Source organism: Prinia subflava, chromosome 1 (assembly GCF_021018805.1).
Source record: "Prinia subflava isolate CZ2003 ecotype Zambia chromosome 1, Cam_Psub_1.2, whole genome shotgun sequence".
NCBI lineage: Eukaryota > Metazoa > Chordata > Aves > Passeriformes > Cisticolidae > Prinia > Prinia subflava.
In genome coordinates, this window is record NC_086247.1 from 117,247,574 (window position 1) to 117,260,989 (window position 13,416).

The following is a 13,416-nucleotide window of genomic DNA, read 5'->3' on the forward strand; positions in this document are numbered from 1 at the left end:
CTGCATTGCAGAACGCAAGTTTCTTAGTGCAGTGCTAGAGAACTTTGAATGTGAATTGTTTGCATTAATGTGAAAGAGTCCACCAAGGTCTAATAGTGAGCATAAAATGGAAATTTAGACCTTAAGTCTAATGACAAAACAATGACCAAGGGAAGAAACAAATATTTATACATCATAACATCTGATTCTTCTGTCATCCATATCACCTACCAGTCTTACTGTCTACAATAAAGCTGACAGAGAAATGGAATAAACTTTTCAAAATTTTTATAAGAAAATCTTCTGAGTTGTTGCTTAGAGTTTATGGTGTTTCAATTTTCTTTAGTTCTCTTAAAGAAGATTATAATGTTGCTTTTAATGTTTGAGCTAAGCTATATTTTTACACAAAAATTTACACCAAAAAATAGGGAAGATTATAGTGGAAAAGAAGTTTCAAACCTGAAAATTACTTTATTTTTTTTTTGTTCTCTTTCTCTCTCTGAACACATCCAAACCCTTTTCACATTCAAGAAAGACATACTCAACTTGGCTTATTTCTTAAAAATAATGGCTTATTCACTTGCAAGTAGACACAGATTTGAGTTCTGGTTTAGCAGTGTGACAGCACTGAGTGGTATTATAACAGTAAAATCTTGGGGAACAATCTGTTTGACTCTATTCAAAGGGATAGAATCCCTCAAAGGGATTATTTTCAATATTCAGAAATAAATTAAAAAAAATACTACAAAACAAATAGAAATTTCTTTGATACAAAGCCATTTTTAGATATGACCTTGTTTCCTTTTTGATTCTTAAGAGATGTAAGAATTAAACGGATCACAGAAATAAAAAGTTTAGAGAATGGGTCAGATGACAAACTCAAATCTCTCAAATTCTATCTCAGTTGTCAATATAGCATATTGACATTGTACTGTGTTATTTCAGAGTAAATTTTAATCTTACATCAATACTTTAAAAAATCTATTCAGCTTGTGGTTCATAACTCTTCTAAGTGTGAAACAAACAAACAACAACAACAACAAAAAAAACCCAAAACCAAAACAAAAACAAAACCAAAAAAAAACCCCACCAAAAACAAACAAACAAACAAACCCTCAAAAAACCCCTACACAAAAAAAACCCCACAAAAAACCACAACGCCTCCCCCATAGATCGTGAACAAAACTGTAGCAATTCCAGGGCACGTTCCTATATGGGTAAAGTTTTAGACATTGCCAGGGTGAAATAATGGGTTTCAATCCTCCTTGAAAACAGAAGTGCCTTTTCACTAACAGCAAACCCACCTAAATCAATTTAAAGGAAAAAAAAAGATTTTTTTTTTTTTTTTAATGATCTAAAGTTCAGATAAAATATCAAGCCATACAGCTAAAACTGATTTTCTTTAAAGTCATGAAATGGATGATTATTTCCTTTTCTAAACTATTATTCATTCTGTGAAAATCCTAAATTTCAGAAAAGAGATCCCAAACAACCCCCAAACATATCTTACCGATGATAAAGAGAATTTCCACTGCAATGTCACTGACAGTTGTGCTTCGAGTTGTAGACAGCTCATCATGGCCAATAAAGGAAACATTGTAAGGTACAGTCACAGCAACATAAAACGTTGCCAGTAAAATAAGCCAGTCCCAGCCAGCTTTAAAAGTGCTAAAATGCAGCAATATGAATTTGGATTTTTTTGCATCTGAAACTTTGTATTCTGGAAATGCTGGTTTATCTACGAAAACATTCTGAAAAAGAGAGAAAAAAAATAATGAGACAAAACAATGATTTGATTACACAGAAGAGTTTCTTGCAATGCAGCCGCTAAGTGATTAATGTTCTTTGTAGAAAAAATCATAATCACACATGAAATACTCATATGCAGGCAAGAACAAATGCTACTTTTTTCCTAACCTAGATCTCACACTTATTTATACAGGTGGTCCTGCTCACGGAATAACTTTTGTGAATGTTGAGGCAGGAAGAAGACTAATAAGTTTCAGATTAAATGGAGTAAGAGGGGACTGCATCTGGCAAGCTATTTCTTCTTCTATTGAACTAATTCTCACTGCAAAGCAATGTTTTTCTACTGAGAAGATAGGTGAGAGCTTTGAATGCATTAAGACATTGTACTGTAAATAAGGACATATAGAAAGAAGTAGCTGGTATTGAAGAAAAACATCTTATTCAAGAGCTGTGGGGAGGTTCTTTCAGACGATGTCTAGTCTGGTCCTGTGGACTGAACAGCACCTCTCCTGGTTTAGTTTCATGTGCAGGAATCCAGTTCATGTGAATGAAAGCACAATTAGTAGGAATAACTTTGTGATTTTCTTTAAATTTGCACTCCTGAACGAAATCAAACTATTAATCTACCATAATATGGCTCCAGAACTGACTAACTTTGTCACTAGACTAAGCTTTTTCTTAAGTCTGTGTCTTACCACTGTTTTATGCAGCCAAGATATCAGGGTTAGGCTGTAGAAATTCTTAGCTTTCAGAACTTTAACAGAAACCACCTACCCTCCTAAAAAGCAGCATGTGGGACATGACCTGTCTTGCATTATTTACTGACAAAATTCTTGCTCACTGTTGCTTTGCTCCTGGTTAATGCTGCTCCAGTAACAAAGAGCCTCCCAAAACAATATTGTGCATTCAACAAGCTCGGATTAATTCTGATCTTGAACTTATTCACTATGAAATTAAAAAGACAAAACCTGCATTAGACTTAACTACATTTGCCTTGTCTGTCACAGCCTTTCTCTTTGTTTCCTTTGAAATAGTGATGTCATTGCCTTCTCTATTCTTGGTTCTTATTAATGGATTTAAGCAGCTGAAATCTCACTGTTCTTAGAGTCAGCCCATTTTTTAACCATGGAAAAGAAAGCATTTTTCATATTGTTTCCAATCCATAGCTCTAAAAATGCATGTACTAAAGCTAGCAAATTAGTCTCAGAAGAAATGTTTTAACATGGTATAATAACATCTGCATTACCAATTTAACAGTACAAGTCATCAAAATCTATTTAAGAGTCATGTTCCTAAAAAATATTATCACATGACTATACAATGAAAATATCCCTGGAAGACATGGCAATATTTTGCAGGGTTTTTAAAGTTATTATTATGCTTCTTTAACATGAAACATTTGTAACTTTAAAAAAATTAATCATTTTTCAACAGTTAAACTTTTTTCAACATTTAATATTTAAATTCAGTGGAAGTGGCTGTGTGCCCTATGGCATATATACCAGTTGTGTATTTTCATGTCCTTAATCTTTACCAAGTTTTTTTGACTTTTAATTTGTACTCACAAAGCAGGACAGTTATTTTTTCTCATTAACATTTCCTTAGAAGTAATTCTGTTCTTTTATTGTTGGTTTGTCTATGGTGTGATTTAGTGTTAGCAATATTTGCAGCATGTTTTGTGAACTTACTCATTAGTTATAGTTACTGGGCTAATACAGAAATAATTTGAAGACAGAAACATTACAACTTCAATTTGGAGATTAAAAGATAAATATCACAGCATAAAGTTGGAGAAATTCACGTGAAAACTTGCCTAAATGAACTGTGACCTTTTGGAGCTCAACAGTATTAAGAGTTTCAGCAAGAGTCTCTTTTTTTTTTTTTTTTTTTTTTGCAAATAGTAATAATTGAGGTAAAATAATTGAAATGAGAAAGTAAATTGGAACCTAAATTCTGAGAACCTGTAAAATCTAAGTTCTGAGAAATTTTATAATGTGGCTTTCATGGCATTAAGTGTTTGTTTCCAGTATGATTAAATGCGCTATCTTGCTATACAGTAACAAACACCACAGAAAGCAGAAATATACTTCAGTGAGAAGCATTCTAATCCTTGTTACTGTAAATTTATGACCAGAATATTTCTCAACTACTCACTGACCTTTTACAGCATTTTCAATTATTTTTTTTTTAAGATAGTGCAAAAATACTGCAAAAAAGTTTTGGTTTTTTTGTGGGGTTTTTTTTGGTGGGGCAGGGGATGGAGGGGAAGAAAAAAACTTCACCTACATTATTAATTTTTAATTTGTTCTTCTCTCTTCTTTGTAGATGCCCAGAGATATGATAAAGGACAGCTCTACTCCGTCTGCGTGCTGACTCAAAATGTGATCCTGCTCTTCCTCTTCCTTTCCATTTTTCTGCAGACCAGAAGTGAGAGTCCATTAAAGATCAAGAAATAACATTTTAACCTTTGGGATCTCAACAACTGACTTTTCAGACATTGGTAGGAATGCAAATATTATGCACACCTTTTATTTCGCTTAATCTTTCACAGCAAAGAAACAAAACCTCCCTCTTCTGAAGGGCAAATGAAAACCACTGTAAAATTTTAATTGTCAAATGTCCTCACACAACTCAGAAGCAAGTAATAGCAACTTATGATTTCATAGATAAGAAAAATGTACTCTACTGTTTCAGAAAGTAGACATTACTGACCAGAAGGAAGGATGTCTTGGAGTAACCACTGAAAATAACTTTGAGGTGATCCTACTCTCTCTCCCACTTCACAGAAAGAAAAAAAAATCCCTTGTGGTGTACTTTTTAAAAACAGAGGGTCTGATTTGTACTAGGCTTCCATGATGTCAGAATATGCTAATTTGTAAGCTTGCTCATTAGTAATAACCAATTCTTACATTCATGCATTTAGATTTCTTTTCCCACCACATGGTCAGTGGCAAAATCACTTGACATATTCCTTGGTGACAGGAAACCCATTAAGAGTAAAGACTGAACATTATTTTGGAAAGGTTTGTGGTTTTTACCTCCATTCAGATGTCTGTAATTGTCAATCATGGGAACAAATTTTGTTCTTGCTTGTAGAGCAGTAAATTCAAAGTAATTCCAGTCACTCTGATGGAATTACAGTGAATTGATGCCAGAGTAAATGAAAGCAGACTTTTTGTGATGTGTCAGGATTAAGAAAAAAGAAATTATGGGACTAAAGGAAGAAGCCGTCTGTCAAGGAGGTTTAATTAAAGTCAATTGAATGCATACAAATTAAGGGAAAAAAAATTAACAAAACACAAAACTAATTAGCAGAGCCAGAATTTAGAATCAAGTGAAATAGCTGCATCTTGAAACCTGCCTAGAAAAGTGAGAAAGATTTGTATTATAGGAGACTGATGTATTTTTGGCTTAACAGCACGAACTATACATAACAAAATATGTAGGAGGAAAAATTTTCTGAACTTTCAGTAAAGAAGTTTTCATGTAATTCATGCAAGAGCACTCTCAAGTTGAGGACTTTTTCAACTTGTCAATAAAGAGAAGGGGGAAAAAAGAAAATTAAAAATAAAAAAGGAAAACCTCTGTACTGCAAAGCCAAATAGCTACTCAAAAGTTGAGGGAGGCAGATGGAGAAGCCTCATACTTTCCCATCTCCAACACATATTGGTGTTAGCTACAATGAAGAAAAATAGAACAAAAAGCATTATTTCAGAAAAGATCCAACTAAATTAATGTTGTTTTTTAAAAAAAACAATCATCTCTCAAGCATCAAACCAGTTAAAACTCAAACTAAATTTTAAGTCTTCCTAAATTCTGGGTAAGAACAAAGTGCTTATCATTTTCTCTAAGGAAAAATGAATTTAAGTCAATTGAATTGGGTCCCCACTGTATAACTGTTCAGGTATAGTACCCTGGTTTTGTCATATGTCTTTGAAATTCTCTTTAAAACTATTTACAGGCCTCTCTTTTTTCCTTTCTCAACCTAAACTGCCGTGTTGTATGAGGCCACTCAGTTTACTCTACTGCGTCCAAAAGCAGTCAATAAAATTGGCTTCAGATCTGCCATGAGGCAGGCTGGGAAAACTTTTCCTGAGCTTCTGGCCAGCAATGTTTTTGAGATGCTTTAGCTCAAGGGTTCATCCTCACACTGTACCATGTCTAGCACCTGTCCTTGTCCTTAGCCTATAGAGCCCCAGGTAGCCCATCCTGGCAGACAAAACAGCCTTGATGATGTGATATGTTGTGAGACCCACATTGAGCTGTGCTCAGAAGGCAGGCCTGGTACCTCCAGGGGGACCTTCCCTGAGTACTTTAAACACCCCCAGCAATATGAGGCCCTTCCAGCGTGGAAGTGGATTTCTCTACCTCTGGTCAGCCTTGGGAGTCTTTTCACCTCAGTTAAATCACCCATGTTACTTCATATACATGCTTTAAATGTATCCTTTCAGTAGCTATTTGCAGAATAACATGTGGCTGTCAAGCTATGGATACACGATTGCCTGATACAATGGTGTACTACTGCCTTCAGGTTTTTTCTAACTCCTGACCTCAGGTGTGCCCTTCTCTCATATGCTGAGCACTGAGCTAAAGCTGTCCACAATTCCATCTCTTTCCTAAATGCCATAAGACTATGGAAACAATCAATGTACACATATTCAGTTATTTCTTTTTTTCCCCATTACTTACTGACACAGAGTTTCACTTTCTATCCACTCGTTAAATGAAGACAGGTTCCTTGTAAGGTTTTAAATTTTACGTGTCAGCAGCCTGATAATTTTTGACTTTACACAGATTCCATCTCTCCTACCTAGGTTCAGCATTTCAGGCACTAAGGATGTTGTACTCACTAACCTGCTCAGGCTGTGGGACTTGATATGACACTTAAAATCACACCAATTGCATATTTTCACAACAAGTGAAAACTTCCATCACATGTTGATTACACTATTTACAAAGGATTAATGCTACCTCTGTGTTAATATTGGGAGTCACTCAACTCCTAGAGACAGAAAAGCATCAATAAGGAAAGCATTACATTAATTGTGAAGTGACAATTTTCTTACTAACCAGAAGTGGCAAAAAAGTTTTTATGGTTGTTATTAGAAGCTGAACAAAATGAGTTGATTGTGAAGACAAGATACCATCAGAGCACATGTCAATAGTGTATAACATAAACAAGTGAATGACATTTGTGAATTCTCCTGCTTTCTGGTCTCCCAATGCCTTCAGGAAAGGAAGCAATCCTGAGCCTTAGCAAACTGCATTGTTCACCAGGTGTGTCTCTACGTTTATGTGATTATTTTCTGTAACCATCTCTCTTTTCTTGTCATACACAGTTCACAGCTCACTATTCTGGAAGAGCTCATTTTTTATAAACTCCCATCTGTTGGTTCTTCAAAAATCTAGGTACCTGACAGACTTGATTTTTAAATTTTTTTCCATGGCCAGTCTTAGAAAAAAACCAATCCAAGAACAAAATCAAGTATAAGCAGAAATTCACTTTAACACAACTGGCTTATTTTTGCTCTGTGATTAAAATCAAAAATATTTCTCATCGCCCCAAATACAGTGAGAAATCTTGTTCTAGAAAAATCCCAGATTTCAGGGTCCATTTCCTGATGTTTCTACACACCTCTTCCTGTGTAATGGTAATCCCCTCCCCAAGACAGTTCTTGAAAAGGATGCTTGCAATTTAGTCTTATCTCCATTTTGTCAGAAAAGTGATAATACATTTTTTAACTGCTTGCTGCTGTACTTCTGATTGTTTTTCTTTCAAATGAAGATAGGTATAGTACCACAACCATCAGACAGAATGACAAAAGATTTTCTAAGAAAAGAAAATAATGCTGCAGCTCTTTGCTAGGCTTAATATTAGTCTCCTAACAGATTAAGACTTACAATCTAGTGAGGGAAGATTGCAATAAAAGAAAGCACAATCAGACATAAAAGTCTTTGTAACTCTTTTCCGTTGTGTTTTTAAAAGAACATGAGGCTTCAATCATCCACTTAAGGTTAATAGAAAGTGGAGGCATAACTCTTTTCTTGTCCTTTTGGAAAAAAAAATCTACTTAGGTATAAATCAGAAATGTAAACCCTGACAACTTCTGACAAATTTTTATAGGCATGTGCTGCCCTAGCAATGCAGAAGAACTGGAGAATCAGCTTTAGTGACTCAACTGACACCAAAGGTACATCTGCTCTCCTTCAAACCAGTTCATCTAATCCTAGAACAATTTAGGTTGGAAAGACCCTTCAGATTATCAATTTGCAATCACTAATTGTGAACTCCACCACTAAACCTTGTTCCCGAGTGGCACTCGGACACATCTTTCAAATACTTTCAGAGGTGGTGACTCAATCACTTCCCTGGGCAGCCTGTTCCAAGCTTGATAACACTTCTGGTGAAGAACTATTTCCTAAAATCAGAATAGTCAGAACAAAGCCTTAGATAGAGTCCAGAATACTTCACAGCTTATAATTACTTCATTCTCCTGGTAAAGTCTGACACATTATTAGAATCATAGAATCATGGAATCATTCGAGTTGGGAGAGACCTTCCTGCTATGGGCAGGGACACCTTCTACTAGACCTGGTTGCTCAAAGCCCCATCAAACCTAGCCTTGGACACTTCCAGGGATGGAACATTCACCACTTCTTTGTTCCAGTTCTCAGCTGTTCCAGTGCCTCCCCACTCTCTTAGTGAAGACTGAGCAACCCTGATATAACCCAGAAACACTATGCTCACTCTGTAGCAAACAACCTGTGTGGAGAGAGATCATGAAATGCATTTTTTTCCAAATACTAAAATGGACTAACCTGCTCTGGCCAGGAAGTTTGCATTTTATTTACAAAAAATGTCTCAGCTTTGGTAGTTTTTCCTCATTCTTCATAGCATTAATTTGTATTCCTTCAAAAGAACTGCTTTGATTTTTCTCATTCATGTATTAATTAAAACCACTACCTACAGTTCCCTCTGGTGTGATACATATCTGACATACTCTTGTATGGAAATATCTTCCAGTCTGATCATGGTTCATTACCACTGAAAATTTTCAATACAAATATGCATGGACACAAACCAAAAAATTAAGATCTACTATTTCATTCACATGGCACAGGAGAATCTAAGAGATTTGCCTGTGTTTACCTAAAACATGTAGAATGAGTAAAAGCTACCTGCACCTCTCAAATTTAACCTAGAACACAATATACTGGCAGTATGTGAATGAAATAGAGAGGGATGATGTAAAGCCTGGGAATTTAGTTATGGGAACACATGCACAACTGAGTAACTTTATACAGAGATGGTAGTTCTACCAACAACCAACGTTACAGAGTTATCCTAAAGGCTGTGAGGCTGCAGACCTGCATCTCTAAGCAGTATTTCTGCAGTACAGGAGCCAAGGAAAGACAGGTTCACCACCAGGGACAGGACCATGAGTCTTCATTGCTTTTTCATATTTTCAGGATTTTAGCTCCACGCTCAAGATTTTGTTCCAGTCCCAACTACTTGATTGCCACCACTGTCCTGTTTGCTTGGCATGTGGGGTTGTTAGGCTTAGGGTAAGATTGATTCAGGCACATGGACTATCCTCTTCAAAGAGTGTAAATATGACCATCTCAAGTCATGGTGCTCAATAATCCTGACTGAGCAAAAGTAGGAAAGGTGATATAGCTATAGATCTTTTTAAACACTTTGCAAGAGAGAGTCCTGAAGAAAAACAGTGAGTTCCAGGTTTACATGGACTCTATAGTGGGTGTTTTCTGTGAAAATTCTAAATTTTAGGTTTATTTGACATCCTGTACACTTTTATAAACACATTCGATAAAATAATGAGATTACTTCATCTTAGCTATTTTGAAACCTAAGCCAAGGGTGAGTATGAGGAATAAAATGATAAAATTTTATTCTACTAGCATTTTACTCAAAGGACTAGATAAATTGGCAGAGTAGATAGGAACTTTTCATTGATTTCATTGTTTACAACATTAAAGTCAACCATGAGATGAAACAGCAAGTAATGCCAACTCCTATCTAAAAAACTTATCATAGAAATAACATTATTTTGAACGTGTAAACTAGATTTCCTTTTGAACAATAACAAAACCAACAACAGGGTAGAACAGCACAAATGGATTCCATTGCTAAAAGTTATTTGGATATGGACAGACCTGAAGAAATCCATGATGCTGCTCCATGCACACAGTGGAAGGCACATTGTGAAAATGCAGAATAAACAGGTTAACACTGGTTTTAAATTCTGGTTGGACCCTTCCCTGCTCAAAACAGAGTGGTATACTATGGTACGTGTGTGATCTCTCCTGCTGCTCTATTCTGAAATCAGGCAGGGAAATAAACATCCCCCATTACCTTTCCTGTGTTTATCTTTATGCTCTCACAACCACACAGCCCAGTCACACAGAGAGATGTTTTTACGTGGAATACCTGACAGGTATTGTTCCTTTTTGAACCTAGGTTCAGTGAATGATTTGTTAAAGAATTTGTCTGTCATTTATTCATCTTACAGGTCTACTTATAAAAGGGTAAGAAGTGCAATAAAGTTTTTTGTCCTTTTAATACATGTCTTGAGAAACCTTATCACTTGTTAGGTGATAAGGTAAGGAATACCACAACAGAAAGTGTGATCTTTGAATAGATCCCCATAAATAACCCATGTGCAATAAAATAAATACAACAATGTCTACAGGAAACATGATGATTTAAAATCATATCTCGTGTCATTGACACAAACACATTTCATAGGTAGTCCTTGAGATAAACAAACCACCAAGGAAATTCTGGAGACAGCTGGGGTAAAGCAACTCTGAATGAACACAAAAAAACACCAAACATCTAAAACCAGATTGTATGAAAAGTTGATATAATTTTTTTCTAGGTTTTTAAAAATCTAGCAAATTTTCAGTTGTTATTCAGGGGACAGTACATCAGCAGTTGCCAATTAAGAGAAAACTGATAAAAGTTTTCATTGGCATTAATGACGAAATAGAAGTACCACCATGGGCAAGAGGATGCAGGAGTTCTGTTGGTTGCATGACACATTCTTTCTGTCAATAACAACCAACAATTCACAAAACTATTTGTTGTATGGTGGATTCAGGCTAGCCTCTAGCTGCTTTTTAAATTCTGTTAACTGCTTAATTGATTCAATAAGAAGATGTGCCTAACACATAGACCAGTTAGACATGGTAAACGTTATTACAGAACATTTTTAAAGGGGCAAATTTTACACAGAATCAATGGTATGTTTATCATAATTTTTAGTATTATGCCTTCAGAGAAAATTCAGCTTTGAACAGAAAGAGAAAAGAACCAATTTTATACGTTAATACTAATGTTTGTATGAACTAGAAAGACCTTTAAACAGCTTATGAGATAAAAATCCTTAACTGCATTTAGGTCTGCTGATTCTTCCATTATGAAGAAAAAAAAAAAGGTGTGAGGAAGCAGACACACAAAGCCAAAAGAAGGGTTGTGTTGTAGTTTAAATTTTGGGGATCTCCCGAGGGACCCCCCCCGGGAGACCCCCAGGTCCTAGGGTCGTGGGTGTTCCCGTGCTGGCAGGCAAAGAGACTTCAGATGGCTGCTGAGATGAGGGTTTATTCAGAGTCTCACTCCAGGCAGGGAGCATGGTCCTGCGGAGAGGGGGAAGGGAAGGGGAGAGGGGGAGAAGGGGAGAGTATGGGGGGAGGGAGCAGTCCTCGAAGACCACGAGGGCAAAGGAGGAAGAGCCCTCTTGGATTGCACCCTTAACACAGAGGTTCAAAGTAGGTGCAGTAAAATTCTCCAGCCAATGAGGTTACAGATACAGGATACTGCAGGGAGGGTACAGACTTGGGATAAACCATACATTTTCCAGGGGTGAACCAGAGTATACCATTTCCATAAAATGCAATCCACAATTCACCCTTTTTTTCTTTAAAACGTGAGAAGAGAAATATGACATATGACAATTAACAATTTAAAAATGAAATAGTAATTACACAGTTTTGCAGCATAAAACCAAATACAATTGCAGTAAGGATTATGTTATACTGTGAACAGTCTATCTGACTTTGTAATTGCAGTACACGGGTTATGTGGGTTTATATTGCAAGATTTGAAACAAATTAACAAATTTGTTTGAGCCTTTCCAGCGTGACTGGCCTAATAGTGTCTAGCTTTTTCCAACTGGCTTTTCAGACCACCACAGCCCCCAGTTTTAGGTTGAAGCGCTGACCTCTGCTCCCACTCTAGGGACAGGAAAACACGTGGAGTTCCCCGGGCTCCACACATGGCCTCAGATTCTCTAGGTGGCCTGCTGCAGTTCCCCCATTGGGGCTGGGCAGGGGCAGTGAGGAGTTTAAATCAACTCAAGCTGCCACTGATCTGCCACGGGATCCCGTAAGGCCTGAACAGCAAGTCACCAACACTCACGGATCTGAACCAAATCACTCCTTTCACTTTCCAACTGGTTCAACCAAAAACCCCCCAGTTTTAGGTCATCAAAAGAAAAACAAAAAAACCTACAAAAACCGTCAAATACTTTCTCAGACACCATATCAGGTTATCAGTCACCCTCAGAACTAACTGAGGACAGCATAAATCCAAAAGCGTTACTGATTCAATAGTCTACCACTGAATTGCGCCTTACAAGAAGACAATTCAAAAACTGCTTCCCTTGGATCTACACATGTGACCTGAAAAGGCCTCTGCTTTCTAAAACAGAAAACAGGGGAATCTACAATATTCACACACACAAAAGCTAGAAAGGCATAATTGTAAAACTACTTCATGGGGAAAGTAGAATTAACAATTCTACAAGGCTATAAAACTGGTATTACAAATTCACTTTAGCTTTGGGGTTTGGTTTCTTAGCGTTTACCTTGTGGGACTTGGAAAGCGGAAGGTGGGACTGAGAGCACGTGGCCATGGTGGCCATGCGGTCACAGCACACATGGCACTAGCCATGCCGTGCCGGGTTTAGCAGGAAGGGGTTAACTCTCGGGGGTTTGTTAAGGGAAATAGGGTTAGGGAGAAGGAGCAGCAAGGGGAGGAGGGAGTAAGGGTAAGGAAGGAGGTTACACAATTTACAAAACCGAGTTATGGGGAATGCGGGGTTTGGTTCTTTTCGCTGCTGTCCAGGGGCGTTGGCTGCTCGGGCTCGATCGACGGTGTGCGGGGCCCTTTTCGCCGCTGCTGCCGAGCGGGGGGAGGGGCGCCTGTTCTCTGCGCGGCTTCTCCCGGTGCTGGGGCCCGCGCGCGCTGCGGCGGGGCCGGGGCCACGTGTCTGCTCGCGCCGGGACTGCCCCGCGCTAGGTCCTAGGGTCGTGGGTGTTCCCGTGCTGGCAGGCAAAGAGACTTCAGCCGGCTGCTGAGATGAGGGTTTATTCAGAGTCTCACTCCAGGCAGGGAGCATGGTCCTGCGGGAGAGGGGGAAGAGAAGGGGAGAGGGGGAGAAGGGGAGAGTATGGGGGGAGGGAGCAGTCTCCAAAGACACCAGGGCAAAAGAGGAAGAGCCCTCTTGGATTGCACCCTTAACACAGAGGTTCAAAGTGGGTGCGGTAACATTCTCCAGCCAATGAGGTTACAGATACAGGATACTGCAGGGAGGGTACAGACTTGGGATAAACCATACATTTTCCAGGGGTGAGCTAGAGCAAACCATTTCCATAAAATGCAATCCA

General features: G+C 37.9%; 1 protein-coding gene across 1 annotated transcript in view; it reads right to left on the reverse strand.

Moving 5' to 3' along the window:
• The window catches only part of KCNH8 (potassium voltage-gated channel subfamily H member 8), a 186,389-nt gene that overhangs the window by 83,253 nt on the left and 89,720 nt on the right, over positions 1–13,416 (reverse strand). Inside the window, exons 4-5 of the mRNA XM_063409196.1 lie at positions 4,015–4,142; positions 1,490–1,730 (exon numbers count right to left, since the gene is read on the reverse strand). Of these exons, the coding sequence (XP_063265266.1) occupies positions 1,490–1,730; positions 4,015–4,142 (369 nt within the window). The remainder of the gene's footprint in view (positions 1–1,489; positions 1,731–4,014; positions 4,143–13,416) is intronic.